This window comes from Dysidea avara, chromosome 6 (genome assembly GCF_963678975.1).
Source record: "Dysidea avara chromosome 6, odDysAvar1.4, whole genome shotgun sequence".
Classification (NCBI taxonomy): domain Eukaryota; kingdom Metazoa; phylum Porifera; class Demospongiae; order Dictyoceratida; family Dysideidae; genus Dysidea; species Dysidea avara.
In genome coordinates, this window is record NC_089277.1 from 5,383,131 (window position 1) to 5,404,210 (window position 21,080).

Below are 21,080 nucleotides of genomic sequence, written 5' to 3' on the forward strand. Positions count from 1 at the left end.
TGTTCATAGCGGAACTTTCTACTGGGTGATTTGTTTGCAGCTAAACTCTTTGCATGATTGTTTCTTCGTAACTGAACTCTCTACAAGGTAACTTCTTCTAGCTGATCTCTCTACAGGGCAATTTGTTTGTAGCTGAATTCTCTACAAGGTGATTTATTTGAGCTGAACTCTCTACATGATGGCTTCTTTGTAGCTGAACTCTCTATTAGGTACCTTCTTCTAGCTGATCTGACTACAGGGTGACTTGTTTGTAGCTGAATTCCCTACAGAATAACTTGCAATGTAATATAACTGAGTAAATCATACATGCAGCTGAATGCTTTATTAGGGTGACTGTTCTATTAGAGTATCTCGATCTCGCATTTGCTGCACGTAGTTGCCTTTCGAATCATAACTCAGTGATTTGTATTGCGATTCTTCTGTACTACTGCAAGGACTTTCTATGATGATTATTCCAGCTACATACTGATTTTCAGCTCGTTGCTGTAAGCGGTTTGCCTGGTAGATATGAAAACTAATAGTTTTTTTATTCATAAAAATCGATCGCGTAATTTTGACACAGGTTGGGTTTCGTGTCATATCTCCATGGTCTTTATCCCGATTCCTTTCAAACCACAAAAAGGCACTCCTACGATGGTTGCTCCATCTACATATCAATTTTCAACTGATTCCTCCAAGGCGTTTACCCTGTACGTGTGACAGACCTTCGACCTTACTTTACGCAAATAATCGGTCATAACTCCGTGAATGTTCATCGGATTCCTACCAAAGTTGGTACGGCGATCCGCCTTAATGAGCCCTTTAAGTGTGCCAAATTTCAGCCCAATCCGAGCACGCATTCGTGTTTTATGGCGAATTTTGCGAAGTGTGCGAAATGAAGAAGAAGAAAAAAACGAAGAAATTAAAACGAAATTTTGTTCGCTCGTATCTCGGAAATGGCTGGAGCGATTTTCTTCAAATTTGGTATGTAGACTCCCCTAACTGGGCGGCACGTCTCTAGCAAATTTGGTTCCAATCGGATAAGGAATCACAGAGCTACATAGGTGTGGAAATTGCGTTTTCTTTCTTTCTGTTAATATACTCACGGTGTGGCGCGCCGGCTTCTTGGGCCGCACAACACACTATTGTGTGTCTTGATCAAACTAACACCACCAGAGGACAGCTACACTATCACACTATCGATTTTGACCCTCAACATTACTCAAACTACTCATGGCTGAGATGTCTTTTTTGGGTGGTGTGACAAGCTTGAATGGCCTATGAAGGACCTGGCTTAGCAAGAAACAGTAGTGTACTAGTGGATGGCCTAATATGGTTTGGCCAAATGTTTCCTGTACTGATTTTGCTATATATCAGCCACAAAGATGGTATCACAACCCTATAATCTTGTGTCTGGACTTCAGTCATAGTCTTCCTCCATTCAGAAGTCTATCTCTCCCCCATCCCACCACCCCCACCCTCCGCCCCTTTGTGAGCACTCATGATACTACTTTGCTCATCTAACTGTTCAGATTTTCTGTCTTTTGGAAGGAAACCCTACAAGTAGCTACAAGAAATACTGGAAGTGGCCTAAAAAGTAATAGATTGATGATGCGTAATTTCATATGCGTGCTTGCCATTCTTGGCATGACTCAGGGGGATCTGACACCACTCCAAACCCATGTGTTTGGAGTTCCAAATCACACCAATTTTTGCAATGATTCCAGATTCCAACCAAGATTTCAAATTCTAAACTTCAAATATACGTAGCTAGCTACACCATTTTTTATGCATTCCGCTAACTTCCAGACTGATTAGATCACCAGTGGGGTCAGAAATGCAGGTTAAAGTCATGCTATTGTCTGTACAAATATGTTGAGACATTAAACATTTTGATTTAAAGAATACAAGGGATTTGACACCAACTGGAATCCAATACAATCACTTGGAATCCCAAAATGGAATTTGGAATCTTGGTCAAGAATCTGGAATCCTGATAAAATAAAATCTCAACAATTCTTTTATAAGTCCGATTATTTCCTGCAAATAATACCATAAATATTCGTCTTGCAAATTCAATCAGTTTAGTCTCATGAGCATTGTGCAACACATGCGATTTAAATTGTTTTTCCAAAATCTAGTCACATATAACAGCCACCTGGCTGTTAAGGAGCCAAACATACAGAAATATACTTTGGAATCACTCCATGACCAGTGCTGGCCATTATACACAAGTCTTTCCACTGCTTCAGGATCCTTGGTAGGTCACATGATTTCACGTGATGCTCCAGAATTAATTTATAGGCCCCCTAGCCCGGTTTAATGCCCTAAAAATTATTGCCTGTGACAAAAAAGAAGAGTTTAGTTTAAACAGCAAATACAGCAAAATCAATTAAACACATTAAATGTGTAGTGTTGATAATCAAAATTCAGTGTCAGTACAACATGTTTATGCAAGCTGCATACAAAGCCATTTTACATCAAAATATCCCACAAAGTGTTTCACTTAGATAAAAGCAAAGCAGTCATAGAATACCTAGTTATTGACACTTGTCCTCAGCTTTGCTTCACCTTTGCTGAACACTGTATTCTAATAAGTAAGCATCATTAAACCAATTATTTGATCATTAGTCATACATTCCGTCAAGTAGTCGTAGTCAGCAGGTATACTATAAAAAATTGTATTTGTATTTGCTACTATTGTAGAATATTAACATACATACATAACTATATTATGTATGTTTATCTTACAGCTATTGGTGATATGGAGTCCATGTACTTAGTAGTTGTATTGATATGCAGTGTGATATATTCAGGTGAGAATTGCATAAATATAAATTTATTTCTTGGATTCTGACATGGCTATTCTGATCTACAGAAAGCCAGCTTAACTTAGCAATTATACTTTGTAGAACAGTATGTGATAGCAACATGTCTCCTCAGCAATGTTTGAATCTTACCATTAAGGCTTTTGCAGAAGTATTTTAAAGGTCTTTAGCAACAATATTTATTTAGAGGTGCTTAATATGTACATATATAGGTACAATCCAAAGTGCTTATATGAAGCTTTGTAGTTTTATTTAGTGGAATTTTCTAGTAGCTGACTGACCAACTAAATAACTAATTGATTAACTAACTGATGTCCTCATACCAGCATAGCCCACTGGATGAGGCTAGCTTGATTTCACTGTTAGGTATGGCTTCAATACAACATGAACTATTTGGCATACTGCAGTACATACAATGCACGTATCATGGAATTACCATTTGTCCTCCTCTGTGTCCCATTTCTTTTCTGGTGCGAGATGTCAATTCACAGTAACATAATATTGGCTAAAGTTGTCTGTAATTTCCACACCATGCCTTGCCAGTCAAATTTACAATTCCTAATTTTTCCTCATTCTTGTTACAATTGTAGTTGCCATTGGAATGGAAGTGACACAAAAGTCTTGGCGCGTCAACATTAGAACTACAGCATAAAATGAATAGATAAGTATTAACATTGCTATGAGTACAATATGAAAAATATACCATGTAAAAGGACAAATAGCATGAGGTGAAGCTGAGTCCTATATTTGGTCTACAGACCACTCTTTTAGTGCTTTAGTTTTTGGTGCTCAAGCAAGGCAATGCTTTAACTGATTTAAAGAACTTCCGGTTTGAATTCAAGCCAGTTAATGAGAGGCAGTTAAACAAGAACATGCACAAACCTATTCAAAACTTACTAAGTAGCCTTGAAACAGCCACTCTTGTCCTGGATAATAATTGGACACACCATAGAGATCCTTTGAAGTGATTTCTTCTTTGCTTTTGGGAGCTTTTGTCTTCAGGTAAATCAGCGTTTCACACATGCAGAGTACTACCAACTACCTATAATACTGTGACCATGCAGCACATATCATTACGGTCACACATATTTCACTGTGGTCGCATATATATTCACATAGACCATTCTGCATTTACATAGCACTATTTTTTGCTTTGAGTTTCAAGTTCTTTTAAATATCAAGAGAGTATCATTAACACATCTTAATGACTTTACCCATGTATATTGTATGCTTGTTAATTGGTCGTTCATTGTTATGGTTTTCATTCAATAGCTGGACAGACTTGTATAGATGTTGTTGATAATGTTCAGCAAACTCCCAATAGTCAGATCATTGCTAATAGAACAGTAATTGTTCCACGTCTCAACTTTACTTGTAACGGTAGGATAACCAACATCAGGGTTAGGATAGATAGTGCTACTGAGATACCTAATTATGATAACACTGGGACTAATTTTCCTTATGTACAAGTGTGGAGACAGTCACCAACTTCACAACTCAACTATAGTTTAGTTAATCAAGTTCAGATACAATCAGATCACCTCAATACTCAGTTAACTTACCGAGAAGCTATCATTCCACTTACTGGCAATAACAGAATACAATTTCTATCTGGAGATGTTATAGGATTTTATAATCCACCTGATTCTGGTTATGTCACTAGAGATATACAAACACCTGGATATGTGTTCTATGTATTTGAGGGATCTAATGCTTCATCATTTAATCTTAGTACTGGCATCATGTCTGATGGACGACAACCATTGATCCAGTTCACACTTGGTGAGTATGGTGACTGTCATAGTTGATGAGTATTATATGTAACTTCAATATCATATGTTAGTTATTCATCTATATGTATGTGCATCAGGGGCGGATTCAGGAGCTGGCAAGGGAAGGGGCACAAACAGGCTAAGTTGTAAGTAGTTGGGGAGAGCCAGATTCTCTTGTTAGTTGCTGCATTTTTGAAGCAGTAAATAATCACCTCTTAGCAGTGTCTCACTGTTGATCTTTGCCATTTTGGCCTTTACAGATGGTTGTAAAGTCTTAAAAGCTGTTTAAAAGGGTATTAATGTCTTTTAAAGTAGCAACATGATAATTATTTTTAGAGGCACTTAGTACACACGAAGGTGCTGGGTGACAATTTCACAGTTAGTTTTGACTGATTCGCTGTGAATTTGCAATAACAAATGTTAGTAAAATGTGCATATTTTGTGAGTTATAAATTGATTTTGAGTTTAGTATTAATCAAAAGTATTAGCTAGAGGCTAGCTATAGCTACTCCACAAGAGGGGGGCATTTGCCCCAAATGCCCATCCTGGATCTGCCATTGTGCAAAAAAATTTTAAAAGTATTCAGTGGAATTTTCAACTGACTGCTAACTGACTGATGCTTTCAGACAAGCATGACTCAATAATGGCTAGGGCTACAGGTTTGATTTTTTCACCGTTCAACATCACTTAAGCTCGACAAGTGCCTTCTGGCATACCGCAGTACATACAATGAATGTTTCATGTACTTACCTGTGTCCTATTTTGTGTCCCATTTGTCTTTGCTGACAACACAAGGTGTTGATTTGCGGTAGCACTGCATGATGGCATCCCTATATTTATTCTTAATAAGAATCATCTGAGTTTTCCGTTGTGAATAAATTGATTGCCGTTGTCCATTTTGTAGTGTTCTTTGTTTATAGCACTGTGTAACAGGCTGATCATAGCTGAAAAATGAAGTGTAATAGCCATTTTGCTACTTTGGTAATTGATAGCTGGAGCAGACAAAAGTACTAGCTATATGTGACCAGATCTGCGAGAACCCGACGCAATAGAGCATTTTTCAAATTCCTGTTTATTAAATATTTATAATCTACTTAGCCAAGTGTACCCTCTGGCAAAGTTTCAGCCTCACATATCAATAACTTTCGGAGGTTACAGCCCTACAAAATAGCAATAACAGAAAAATTGATTTGTACAGCAAGTATAAGAAAAATATATTACAGACGCTTACTAAAATGGTTGTAACTTAAGAACGAATTGATGTATAGAGCTGAAATTTTCACAATCGTGTTCACAATGAATAGGGGAATCGATTACTGGGTATTTTTGCCTTTTATTGCCTATTTTCATTGCATACAAAGGCAAAATTCACAAAGCAAAATCGATCATGTATGTACTAGTAATGTGCGATATATCGAAAAAATATCGATTTCGCAATAATTTTGTCGATATCGTTATCGTATCGATTTTTGATACTGCTTTAGCAGATTTCGATCTTTATCGAAATGGTAATATTTTGCGATAATTATCGAAATATCGAAGAATATTTCGATAAATCTACAGCATTTAGTGTGTGATTGTGCAATCATGCTAGAAATGAAGGTTGGTTCTGTACTATCTAGCCACTTTAAAAACTTGTCTACCAGTTTTCTAGGCTTATTATTAGTTTTGTGCAATGGTTTGTGTGTAAATTGTATTTCAAGCATATTTATAAATATCGACCGCCCACTCAATTACACCACCCACACGATTAAAAATTATCGAAAATCGTATCGAAATTTTGATATTTACCCCAATATCGTATTGATATCATATCGAAATAAAAAGGCAAAATTCACAAAGCAAAATTGATCATGTCCTCCTTTGTGTCCCATTTCTTTTTTGGTGCGAGATGTCAATTCGCAGTAACATAATATTGGCTAAAATTGTCTGTAATTTCCACACCATGCCTTGCCATTCAAATTTACAATTCCTAATTTTTCCTCATTCTTGTTACAATTGTAGTAGCCATTGGAATGGAAGTGACACAAAAGTCTTGGCGCTTCAACATTAGAACTACAGCATAAAATGAATAGATAAGTATTAGCATTGCTATGAGTACAGTATGAAAAATATACCATGTAAAAGGACAAATAGCATGAGGTGAAGCTGAGTACTATATTTGGTCTTCAGACCACTCTTTTAGTGCTATATTTTTTGGTATAGCTCAAGCAAGGCAATGCTTTAACTAATTTAAAGAACTTCCGGTTTGAATTCAAGCCAGTTAATGAGAGGCAGTTAAACAAGAACATGCACAAACCTATTCAAAACATACTAAGTAGCCTTGAAACAGCCACTCTTGTCCTGGATAATAATTGGACTCACCATAGAGATCCTTTGAAGTGATTTCTTCTTTGCTTTTGGGAGCTTTTGTCTTCAGGTAAATCAGCGTTTCACACATGCACAGTACTACCAACTACCTATAACACTGTGACCATGCAGCACATATCATTACGGTCACACATATTTCACTGTGGTCGCATATATATTCACATAGACCATTCTGCATTTACATAGCACTATTTTTTGCTTTGAGTTTCAAGTTCTTTTAAATATCAAGAGAGTATCATTAACGCATCTTAATGACTTTACCCATGTATATTGTATGCTTGTTAATTGGTCGTTCATTGTTATGGTTTTCATTCAATAGCTGGACAGACTTGTATAGATGTTGTTGATAATGTTCAGCAAACTCCTGATAGTCAGATCCTTGCTAATAGAACAGTAATTGTTCCACGTCTCAACTTTACTTGTAACAGTAGGATAACCAACATCAGGGTTAGGATAGATAGTGCTACTGAGATACCTAATTATGATAACACTGGGAGTAATTTTCCTTATATACAAGTATGGAGACAGTCACCAACTTCACAGCTCAACTATAGTTTAGTTAATCAAGTTCAGATACAATCAGATCACCTCAATACTCAGTTAACTTACCGAGAAGCTATCATTCCACTTACTGGCAATAACAGAATACAATTTCTATCTGGAGATGTTATAGGATTTTATAATCCACCTGATTCTGGTTATGTCACTAGAGATATAAACACAACTGGATATGTGTTCTATGTATTTGAGGGATCTAATGCTTCATCATTTAATCTTAGTACTGGCATCATGTCTGATGGACGACAACCATTGATCCAGTTCACACTTGGTGAGTATGGTGACTGTCAAAGTTGATGAGTATTATATGTAACTTCAATATCATATGTTAGTTATTCATCTATATGTATGTGCATCAGGGGCGGATTCAGGAGCTGGCAAGGGAAGGGGCACAAACAGGCTAAGTTGTAAGTAGTTGGGGAGAGCCAGATTCTCTTGTTAGTTACTGCATTTTTGAAGCAGTAAATAATCACCTCTTAGCAGTGTCTCACTGTTGATCTTTGCCATTTTGGCCTTTACAGATGGTTGTAAAGTCTTAAAAGCTGTTTAAAAGGGTATTAATGTCTTTTAAAGTAGCAACATGATAATTATTTTTAGAGGCACTTAGTACACACGAAGGTGCTGGGTGACAATTTCACAGTTAGTTTTGACTGATTCGCTGTGAATTTGCAATAACAAATGTTAGTAAAATGTGCATATTTTGTGAGTTATAAATTGATTTTGAGTTTAGTATTAATCAAAAGTATTAGCTAGAGGCTAACTATAGCTACTCCACAAGAGGGGGGCATTTGCCCCAAATGCCCATCCTGGATCTACCATTGTGCAAAAAAAATTTTAAAAGTATTCAGTGGAATTTTCAACTGACTGCTAACTGACTGATGCTTTCAGACAAGCATGACTCAATAATGGCTAAGGCTACAGGTTTGATTTTTTCACCGTTCAACATCACTTAAGCTCGACAAGTGCCTTCTGGCATACCGCAGTACATACAATGAATGTTTCATTTACTTACCTGTGTCCTATTTTGTGTCCCATTTGTCTTTGCTGACAACACAAGGTGTTGATTTGCGGTAGCACTGCATGATGGCATCCCTATATTTATTCTTAATAAGAATCATCCGAGTTTTCCGTTGTGAATAAATTGATTGCCGTTGTCCATTTTGTAGTGTTCTTTGTTTATAGCACTGTGTAACAGGCTGATCATAGCTGAAAAATGAAGTGTAATAGCCATTTTGCTACTTCGGTAATTGATAGCTGGGGCAGACAAAAGTACTAGCTATATGTGACCAGATCTGCGAGAACCCGACGCAATAGAGCATTTTTCAAATTCCTGTTTATTAAATATTTATAATCTACTTAGCCAAGTGTACCCTCTGGCAAAGTTTCAGCCTCACATATCAATAACTTTCGGAGGTTACAGCACTACAAAATAGCAACAACAGAAAAATTGATTTGTACAGCAAGTATAAGAAAAATATATTACAGGCGCTTACTAAAATGGTTGTAACTTAAGAACGGATTGATGTATAGAGCTGAAATTTTCACAATCGTGTTTACAATGAATAGGGGAATCGATTACTGGGTATTTTTGCCTTTTATTGCCTATTTTCATTGCATACAAAGGCAAAATTCACAAAGCAAAATCGATCATGTATGTACTAGTGATGTGCAATATATCAAAAAAATATCAATTTCGCAATAATTTTGTCGATATCGTTATCGTATCGATTTTTTATACTGCTTTAGCAGATTTCGATCTTTATCGAAATGGTAATATTTTATTTTGCGATAATTATCGAAATATCGAAGAATATTTCGATAAATCTACAGCATTTAGTGTGTGATTGTGCAATCATGCTAGAAATGAAGGTTGGTTCTGTACTATCTAGCCACTTTAAAAACTTGTCTACCAGTTTTCTAGGCTTATTATTAGTTTTGTGCAATGGTTTGTGTGTAAATTGTATTTCAAGCATATTTATAAATATCGACCGCTCACTCAATTACACCACCCACACAATTAAAAATTATCGAAAATCGTATTGAAATTTCGATATTTACCCCAATATCGTATCGATATCATATCGAAATAAAAAGGCAAAATTCACAAAGCAAAATTGATCATGTCCTCCTTTGTGTCCCATTTCTTTTTTGGTGCGAGATGTCAATTCGCAGTAACATAATATTGGCTAAAATTGTCTGTAATTTCCACACCATGCCTTGCCATTCAAATTTACAATTCCTAATTTTTCTTCATTCTTGTTACAATTGTAGTAGCCATTGGAATGGAAATGACACAAAAGTCTTGACGCTTCAACATTAGAACTACAGCATAAAATGAATAGATGAGTATTAGCATTGCTATGAGTACAATATGAAAAATATACCATGTAAAAGGACAAATAGCATGAGGTGAAGCTGAGTACTATATTTGGTCTTCAGACCACTCTTTTAGTGCTATATTTTTTGGTATAGCTCAAGCAAGGTAATACTTTAACTAATTTAAAGAACTTCCGGTTTGAATTCAAGCCAGTTAATGAGAGGCAGTTAAACAAGAACATGCACAAACCTATTCAAAACTTACTAAGTAGCCTTGAAACAGCCAACTTTGTCCTAGATAATAATTGGACACACCATAGAGATCCTTTGAAGTGATTTCTTCTTTGCTTTTGGGAGCTTTTGTCTTCAGGTAAATCAGTGTTTCACACATGCAGAGTACCACCAACTACCTATAACACTGTGATCATGCAGCACATATCATTATGGTCACACATATTTCACTGTGGTCGCATATATATTCACATAGACCATTCTGCATTTACATAGCACTATTTTTTGCTTTGAGTTTCAAGTTCTTTTAAATATCAAGAGAGTATCATTAACACATTTTAATGACTTTACCCATGTATATTGTATGCTTGTTAATTGGTCGTTCATTGTTATGGTTTTCATTCAATAGCTGGACAGACTTGTATAGATGTTGTTGATAATGTTCAGCAAACTCCTGATAGTCAGATCATTGCTAATAGAACAGTAATTGTTCCACGTCTCAACTTTACTTGTAATGGTAGGATAACCAACATCAGGGTTAGGATAGATAGTGCTACTGAGATACCTAATTATGATAACACTGGGACTAATTTTCCTTATATACAAGTATGGAGACAGTCACCAACTTCACAACTCAACTATAGTTTAGTTAATCAAGTTCAGATACAATCAAATCACCTCAATACTCAGTTAACCTACCTAGAAGCTATCATTCCACTTACTGGCAATAACAGAATACAATTTCTATCTGGAGATGTTATAGGATTTTATAATCCACCTGATTCTGGTTATGTCACTAGAGATATACAAACACCTGGATATGTGTTCTATGTATTCATTGGATCTAATGCTTCATCATTTAATCTTAGTACTGGCATCATGTCTGATAGACGACAACCATTGATCCAGTTCACACTTGGTGAGTATGGTGACTGTCATAGTTGATGAGTATTATATGTAACTTCAATATCATATGTTAGTTATTCATCTATATGAATGTGCATCAGGGGCGGATTCAGGAGCTGGCAAGGGGAGGGGCACAAACAGGCTAAGTTGTAAGTAGTTGGGGAGAGCCAGATTCTCTTGTTAGTTGCTGCATTTTTGAAGCAGTAAATAATCACCTCTTAGCAGTGTCTCACTGTTGATCTTTGCCATTTTGGCCTTTACAGATGGTTGTAAAGTCTTAAAAGCTGTTTAAAAGGGTATTAATGTCTTTTAAAGTAGCAACACAATAATTATTTTTATAGGCGCTTAGTACGCACGAAGGTGCTGGGTGACAATTTCAGTTAGTTTTGACTGATTCGCTTTGGTTTTAGGTGAATGTGCTATAATTAATGTTAGTAAAATGTGCATATTTTGTGAGTTATAAATTGATTTTGAGTTTAGTATTAATCAAAAGTATTAGCTAGAGGCTAGCTATAGCTACTCCACAAAAGGGGGGCATTTGCCCCAAATGCCCATCCTGGATCTGCCATTGTGCACAATACCTTAATTAAAATGCCTTAACCATCTACTGTATTTAAATGTTTCACTTGTTTAGATATTCAGTGTAATAACCTCACAACACCATTCAATGGAGAGATAACATGTAGTTCTGGTAGTACTGGAGTGGGTTATGAGAGAGACACTTATAATTTCACTTGTAACACTGGTTATGAGCTAACTGGTAGTGACACTAGGACCTGTCAGAGTAATGGGAGCTGGAGTGGTAATCACGTTGTGTGTAGAAGAGGTATGTTATCACATCTTTATTAGACCTTAAGCTATGGCATGAGTAATACCATCAAGGTTCTCATGTGTGAGGCCTCCTATTCAGATTTGGGGAAGTTACTTCACGAAAGTAATATATTACATATTACATATTAGTTTTATATTAGTATAATACAGTTACGTATTACTTAGAATAAAGAGTAATATTACATATTAAGTTACTAACACTTAATAATATTAACTACAAATATTAAGTTACTAATTATATATTCATGCTAATTTATTTTTTTATTCAGACAGCTAAGTTAAAGTTAACATATAAACCACATGCAGTCGCATGATGAACATCAGTCACGTGTACATGCAACACCTGAGCACCATTATAGATGAAAGGTTAATGGATTAAGGTGATTAATTAATTAATAATGGATAATTGGCAGTAAAATCTGTTTATAATACGTTACTTGTTCATCGTTCGTTACTCGTAGTATCACTCATTACATCGCAGTAAAATTACTCGTTACTTTTTGCTTCTAGCTACTCGTTATGTAATAATATTACTTTTTTTGTTACTAGTAACAAATTATAGTTTCCAAAAGTAACTTAAAGTTATATTGCTGCATTTCCAAAAGTAAAGCGTTATATTACTTAGAATCATGAATTGTAATATATAATATGTAACGCGTTACCTCAGCTCTGCAGTCCTATTGCCTCTCTTCCTCTCCCACCTTACATCACCATAACAACATAGTATGAAGCCGCATACACTGCATGATCAAGTTATTGTGATAAAATTCTGCTAATATATAATTATTGTTACTTTGGGGGAAAGCTGGGCAGTGGAGGATGTCATTAGGCTGTAGTCACATAATCCTTCTGCATCTAAAACCATCATAGAAATAACAATTATCATACAGATAGTCTTACTCCATTCAAAATCAAACCTGCCTGCCTGCCTGCCTGCCTGCCTGTCTGCCTGCCTGCCTGCCTGCCTGCCTGCCTGCCTGCCTGCCTGCCTGCCTGCCTGCCTGCCTGCCTGCCTGCCTGCCTGCCTGCCTGCCTGCCTGCCTACCTTTCCTGCCTTGCCGGCTTGTCCGTCTGCCCACCTGCCTGGCTGACTACAGTTGCAAGTCTAGAGGCCAAATGAAGCAGTGCATAGCAACCATTTTATGCCACAGCAACAAACTCACTCTCTAGTGGGACGTGCCTTTTGTAGTTCTGATGTATGTCTACCTTGTGTGCAGCAGCTAAGATGGGCTTATAAAATCATTACAATGGGTCACACCCCTTTAACAATCAGAACATGCTACCACACCACATGTATATTTTGTAGCTGTATATGGTCGAAAAATAGAAAGTATTAATTTAAAACTAAAGTTGAGTTCTAGTGATAAAAAGTAGTGAAGCAAGAAAATGGTGGCAGCTGTGAGAGGGAATACCTACTTAGCATTGTAGCAATGTGGGAAAATCCCTAAATTAGCGTGTTTTCACCATCTTTTCAATGTTTAAGTGAAATTGTCAATGTGAGATTTCCCACATATGCTCAACGATTTTCCCTCATAGCTGATATCATTTCTTGTTTCACTACTTTTATCACTGGAACCCTACTTCATTTTTAAGTAATACTTTTTATTGAACTAGTAAAATGTAATTGTTATGTGAATTTTCTTTTAGCAAGTACTATAACTTACATGATCTCATGTGACACAGTTGTATGTGACTGGTCCTGGGATCTGGAAAAACTGGTCTTATCACCCATGACAGCAGGTTCGATTTTCACCACAAACACAAGCTACATGGATAAACTATCAAATTTTGCTGTCAAAATCAGCCAAGTTTGAGTGGTCTGCTTTTTATGACCGCGTTTCACAGTGGCAAGTTGTATGGGTGGCCTGAGGCTTTAATAAAGCCCTGGTCAACCTAGGGATGGCTATATGTGGCTGTACAGCTCCATGGTTAGTGTTGAATAAAGATCTGTGCTACTCAGCCAGGTTTGATACCTGAATGGTCCATAATTTTGTTCTGTATGCATTCCTATTTCATTTTGTACACAACGTCTTACCATGCCCTCCACTACTTGCAAACCACCCTTATGCCTACCTCAAGTTAAAAACTATCTAAAATGGCAGGAAACTTAGCTTGGAAGGTAAGGAAAATGTGTGAAAATTTGGTACAAGTAACTTCAACCACTGTGATATACTAAATACTTGAAACCAGCATTTCTTGATATGTTTGAATCAACGTTGAAACCGGGTCACTACTGCTGACCCGGATGACCCACTGACCCGGATTTGACCCGGATGTGACCCGGATTGACCCGGATTAATTAAAGCCGAGATGTGTTTTGGCTAGTCTCGAGTGAGCGAACTAGTCTACATTTTGAGCGTTCGATTCGTGTTGGGTAAATATTGCAACTTCAGCCTAGCTGTAGGTTGAAGACCAAAAAAAAAGAAAAAAAAGTCTTCACCTACTGACAATAGCTACCCCTCACCATAGATACCCTCAATTTCGTGCTGCATACTACACTTACTAACAAATGAGCGTGGCTGAGCGTATGTTGGTAATGCGATAAGTGGGCGTGGCTCACGAAAGAGCTACGCGATAGCGTTTATAAGTTCCACGATGTCAAACGAACAATTTCGTTTCTCACGTGATCCAATCCGGGTCAGACCCGGATAAATTGTAAACCGGGTCAGACCCGGATGACCCGGAGAAAATGTGACCCGGATGACCCGACCCAGTTTCAACGCTGGTTTGAATAGGCGATAAGACTGGTTTTTCTAGAGAGAGTCACAATTTAACAAGCTGCGTAGTTGGAATAAACACAATTAAATTAAGTGCTGGATCATCACTTGAAGTACAAATTTATTCCCTACACTTTAGCCATGTTGGTTTATTACTAATTATAGTATGGGCTAATGTAGCAATTGAATTTACACTTCAGGTGCAAATTCAATTGCCTATATTGTAATGACCCTTATTAACTTGTAAAAAATAAAAAATCACGTGAGCTGGTAGCGTTTTGGCAAGGGTCTGCTCGGCTTGTCCTACCAGACCCGGGAAAACTAGTTACTGTGATTGTTCTAATAGTTTCTGACTCTACTTATGCTGTTGGAGGAGGCAGACAATATTAACAGAGGTTTACCAAGTGAGACTCGAGACGTGGTGGGCACTATTTTGGATCTCAAAGTCCTATGTCGCAGTCAGGCCATAAAACTAAGAGAAAGCTCCAGGGTATATCTCCACCTAAAAGTAAGGTCAAAGGAGGTAAAACCAGCAAAGCAGACTGTCTTATTTGCGAAGAACCGATTCTGGAAGCTGATGACCACTGTATAGGAGATGAAGCAGTGTTTTGTGAAGGTCATTGCCAGGGCTGGTTGCACAGAAAATGCGCAGAGGTCACCCACCCCACTTTCGACAGGCTCGGTGACTCTGATGCCGTCTATCTGTGTTCATATTGTATGTTAGGAAGTCAGCGCAATGAATTATTCAAGCTTTCAAATATCATAATTGTACTAAACTCTGCCATCACTTCTCTGACTGGAACCATCAAGTCACTACAATCTGCTGTCACAAATCAACCATCAATGACTACTGATACCAACAATATATCACAATCAGAACCCACCGCTAGTAAGGTCAACAAAGTAGAAGATCAGGTTCAGGGAGACCATAAGTACAATGTTGTTGTTTATGGTGTAAATGAATGTGGTAAAGGTACCCCTAGACTTGAACGTCTAAAACATGATGTTGACAAAGTGACACAAATTGTAACAAAAGGAGAAAACAGCATCAGTCCACTATCATTACGTGATCTTTTTAGACTAGGAAAATACCATGATTCAACATCCAAACCATGACCAATACTAGTTAAACTGACCCGTACTATAGATGTTTCTCTTTTATTGTCTAAAGCTAGATCGCTCCCAAAGAATATCCGTATAAAACCTGACATGACACAAGATGAACGATTGGTGGAGTCTCTTTTACTCAAAGAAAGATGGTCCCTAATTCAAACTAGTAGAATTGAGCACAAAGCAATCAGAATCCAATACAATAAAATCTTTGTTCACAACAAACTTCACGGCCAAGTCATTAATTCTTCCTTTGTTCCTGCTCAGACCAAGTCTAGCGATACTGAAATGGAAGACTCTAACACCTGACTGTCCCTGGAGTAGGTAACAGTCCTGTAAATAACATGAATGATTCTCTTAATATTGCTAATGGTGATATCAAACACTAATAATCACTGTAACGTTGACAATCTGATTAGACTTACCCCCATTTATTGACTCTAGCTCTCCCAAAACTCAATTAAAATTTACCAATGGTAAACTTCATGTACTTCTCTGGAATGCACGTAACCTAAAAAACAAGTTGATGTCGTGCTACTTCTAAAAACCAGGCGCCATGCAGCTAGCTAACTCATCTGGAATCAACCATAGACAGTATGAATTAACCAACTATGTGTAACACTGTAGACACTTGATTAATAGTTTATGTAGTGTTATGTAATAGGAATGATGTAATTATGTGTGCTGTAATGTAGCTCACGTGTAGAATGTGAGAGGAGAGTCATAAAGCATCTTGTTTAGTGTTGTAGCTCGCTCGCTTGCTGACAGATTAGCTCACATATCGTTACATTTGGGGGCTTGTCCGGGGAGAGAAGAAGCGCGATATTGAAGTTTGCTTCCCCCCGACCGATCGCCTGAACATTGCAAGAATCTTTTATAACCACTAGAGAAAAAGTCGTGGTACCGTGGCATTGTTATAACGGTACCTATGAAGGCGAGTCATTGGTGTTAAGCGAACTGTTGTTTGTTTGCTGTTAATAATATAGGAGCTACGCCAGTGGTGATGAGCAGGGAAGCACTGAGAACCCAGCTGGACGCTATGCGGCTGGAGGTTCAGGCTCTACAAGTGGAAAACCGGAAGCTGAAGGAGCAGCTGGCAGGAGGACCCGAAAAGGAACTGGAATTAACACAACGGCTGGTGTGTGTCAGGGAGGAGAATTTGCGTCTTGTGAAGGAGCTAGACGAGGTGACTGGGGAGTTGCAGCGACAACAAGAAATTAATGAACACGATGAATTAGTACAACAGCAACAGGCGCTAGTAGCAGCTGAAGAGGACAATAGGCGCCTTTCCGAGCAGCTGTCACAACAAGAAGTAGCGGCTGAGCTGGAACGCTTGCGTGCTGTAGCGAATGAAACTAGCAAATGGGAAGCCAGAGAGAGGCGACTGGTCCAGCAGATTGACCTGCTACTATCCCAGGCTGCAGATAGCAAGAAAAGGGTGAGGCACCAGGTTAACACTAGTGATCAAGTGAGTGGGCAAGTATTGTGCAGCAATAACTTTGTGACCACACCTCATTCCATACCAATACCTAACATTTGTGGGTCTGTAATCACACCTCACATTCCTCCCATGGTAAACGTAGTATCAACACCATCCAGTTACACAGGTAACAGTCACCACTCATTTATTGGCCCTAATTCTGTCACCCCTATTCAATCATCTTCTGTTGTTCCAAGCACCATCACTAACCACTTGCTTATTGGCTCTAATTGTACCACCCCTATTCAGCCTGTTGTCACCAGCCCAACCACCAACCATGGTATTGGTACTGGGGTCACCACTGTTACCCCCCCTTGGTACTCCATACCTTCTGTACACCCAACTATTTCTTGGCCTGTGTCTGCTACCGGAATGTCAGGTGGTACTGTTGATAATCTGTCATTAGCACTGTTGTCCCAACAGATCCCATCCTTACCTAAGTTTAGTGGGGATACTCTGGAGGATGATGCTGAAAGTTTCACTGACTGGATAGAGCAGCTAGAATTGATTGCTGAAGCTTGCAGATGGAACAGCCAGTCTAAACCAGTGAATCTAGTGACTAGACTACGGGGCCAGGCCTACAGCTTTTACCGTTCGTGTACAGCAGATCAACGTGCTAACTATGATACTCTGGTTGCTGCCCTTAAGGAGAGGTTCACTCCCATCCAGATTCAGTCTGTTCAGAGTAGCAAGTTCCACGAACGGAAGCAGTTACCTACAGAAACGGTGGACCGTTATGCCCAAGATCTCAAGAAGCTATATTACAGGGCCTACGCTGGTGCTCAGAGAGGAAGCAAGGAAGATGAGGCTATGGGCAGATCCGTGTTAGCATACCAGTTTGTGGCAGGTCTGCTGCCACACTTAAAGTCGAAATTGGTTGGATGCGATGGAAGGCTTGAGGAGCTCTTGATGAAAGCTAGGTTTGAGGAAGCCAGATATCGTGATGTAGTGGCCCCAACCAGCAAACAGTCACCAATAAGTGGTAAAGCACAAGCAGGGCATAATACTCCAAGAGAACCCCCCCAACAGAAGCAAGCATATAGCAGTACCCGACCAACTGAATTAAGAAGATGCTACTACTGTGGAGGCACCAATCATCTCCTATGAGAATGTCCTCTGAAGGGTAGATCTGCTCCGAGGGAGGCTGGAGGAAACTCTAGAGCTAGTGGTTCAGCCCCTGATAGGGATGCAACAGCGAGCAATTCTGGTAACACGACTATCACCGATGCACCACGTATGGTAACTGCAGAAGATATTAAAACTCCAGCTACATCCAACAACAGTGCTAGCAACAACAGCCAGAATAGTGTGACAGATACCGTGGACAAGCTGGTAGCCGTATTACATGGGGTAGAACCACCTCAACAAGTTGTATCGAATGTTGTACTAGGGATAGTTCCAACCAGTGAGGTACAATTGGATGGAGTGCCAGTGAAGGCTTTGTTAGATAATGGATCACCAATCAGTATCACCTCATTAGATTTTTTCTTGAAGGTGTGTGTACAAAACCGCAAGCCTAGTGAATCCCCAGAGGAGTGGGGGGAAACTTTAAAGCAACGATTGCAGAAACCAACGGTGTCCTTACGCAGTTATGGAGGTGGTGAGTTAAATGTTATTAGCCAAGTGAAGTGCCTTGTCAGTAGAAAGGATTTTGTGGTGGAAACTGTTCTCCAGGTGCAAAGGAAGGCCCCTGTGGATCTGCTACTGGGTACGGACACTCTTACGAAGCTAGGGTTCATATTCTCCAGGCTTGAGAGGGATGGTAGAGCAACCAATCTTCTTCCAGAGTTGAAGAGTACACCAAGTGATATTACTCATGCCATTTCTTCCCCTGCAGGTGCAGCAGAGCAGGAGTCACCTACTAAAGTGGCCAAGGTAGCTACTATTAAACTGATTCAAGCTACCTGCCTTCCCGCTCATCATGTAAAGTTGGTAGTGCCAGTGTGGATAATCCTGAGTTATTTGGCTCTGTGTGTTTGTTTGAACCGAACCTACTAGGACTGCACCACCAAGGTGTTACAATGTCTGATGGATTGGTGGATGCTAAAGGGGCTATAATTTTACTTATGAATAACCAGGGAGTAGAGCCGGTACAATTAGGAGAAGGTAATGTAATTGGGCAGCTTAAATTGGCTAGGCTAGTCAAGACCACATCTGATGTTGATGATAATGTCCCTGACGATTGTAAGGTCAACACATGTGAGGATGCAGCTGCGACTGAGGAGCCAATGGTAGCTAGCATACAGGGTACCACTCGTGTAGAAGAGCTATTTAGTCAGCTGAACCTTGAGAGTACTGATCTAAGTACTACTGAACTGTCACAGCTGAAGGAACTGGTGAGAGAATTTAGTGGTTTGTTTGCACTCAGCAGTGCTGAATTAGGTCGGACATCACAGGTAGAACATCACATTAATACAGGTGACCACCAGCCAATCAAGCAGTTACCCAGGAGAGTGCCACATTCTCTTAAGTCAGAAGTGTCCCGTCACATCCAGGAAATGCTGGATAACAATGTCATTGTCCCTTCCCACAGCCCATGGGGTAGCCCCATTGTGTTGGTTGCCAAAAAGGATGGTGCAACACGATTCTGTGTTGACTACCGGAAACTAAACGCCGTGACTAAGATAGACGTGTACCCTCTACCCAGAATCGATGATTCGCTGGATCTCCTTGCGAGATGCCGATACTTTTCTACCTTGGACCTTGCCTCGGGATATTAGCAGGTGGGGATGAACCCGGACTCACAAGAAAAGACTGCCTTCATTACCAGTAATGGCCTTTACGAGTTTACGGTCATGTCGTTTGGGCTATGTTATGTGCCCGCAACCTTTCAGCGGCTGATGGAAAGTGTGTTGGCTAAGATTGCAAGGGAGAAGTGCTTGGTTTATTTAGATGACGTTCTAGTGATGGGTTCCACGTTAGAAGAGCACCTGAGTAACCTTCGTGAAGTACTCACCCGTTTGGCAGAGGCAGGCCTCAAGCTGAAACCGAGCAAATGTAAGTTAGTACACAAGAAGGTAGAGTACCTTGGGTATGTTGTGTCTAGTAGTGGTATAGCAGCTGACCCTAAGAAGATTTATGCTGTTGAGAATTTCCCAAGGTCGACAGACTTGAAGTCATTGAGGTCATTCCTGGGGTTAACTTCGTACTACCGTCGATTTATACCTAACTACTCTATCATAGCTCAGCCTATGTACAAGTTGACCCACAAGGATGTACAATATCAGTGGTGTGGAAGATGTGAAGAGGCCTTTACCCGGTTGAAACAGGCCCTCACGAATGCCCCAGTGTTGGCCTATCCCTGCTTTGAAGATAGTTTTCTGTTGGAAACTGATGCATCAGGAGAAGGACTGGGAGCTGTCTTATCCCAGCGTCAAAATGATAAGACGATCAGACCAATTGCCTATGCCAGCCGTACCCTGCAATCCCATGTGAGGAACTATGGTATCTCCGAATTGGAAGGCCTGGGGGTTTTGTGGGCTGTTAAGCATTTTAGACATTACCTGTATGGTCATTACTGTACAGTATATACAGATCATGAGGCACTGAAATCATTGTTGCACACACCTCACCCTTCTGGTAAGCTTGCTCGATGGGGTATGGCTTTACAGGAACTAGACTTAACGATTGAATATCGTCCTGGAAAAGGTAACCAGAAGGCTGATGCGTTGTCACGATATCCAATATCTCTGCTAAGTAATGATGTTTTGGATGAGCCTGCATCAGCAGTAGTGGCAGTGGTGGGAGTTTCAGACTATCACGAGGGGGAACAGGATAGAGAAGGAACTTTAGCGAACAGGCAGAGGATGGACCCCTACCTCAGAGAAGTCAACTTTTATCTGGACAACGGTGTTTTGCCAGAAGATGAAACCAGAGCCAGAGAGCTGGTGTTAGGGAGATCACAGTATGAGATACTGGATGGGGTGCTGTACAGAGTGGAAGCTGATAAGAGTCTGAAGATTGTGGTACCAGCGAGTGACCG

The 21,080-nt window shown here is 39.4% G+C and overlaps 1 protein-coding gene across 1 annotated transcript in view; it reads left to right on the plus strand.

Moving 5' to 3' along the window:
• Positions 1-21,080, plus strand: part of LOC136257622 (uncharacterized) — a gene marked incomplete in the record, with an annotated part of 245,226 nt that overhangs the window by 20,810 nt on the left and 203,336 nt on the right. Inside the window, 5 exon segments of the mRNA XM_066050871.1 lie at positions 2,733-2,795; positions 4,080-4,589; positions 7,269-7,778; positions 10,464-10,973; positions 11,595-11,786. Coding sequence (XP_065906943.1) covers positions 2,733-2,795; positions 4,080-4,589; positions 7,269-7,778; positions 10,464-10,973; positions 11,595-11,786 — 1,785 coding nt within the window.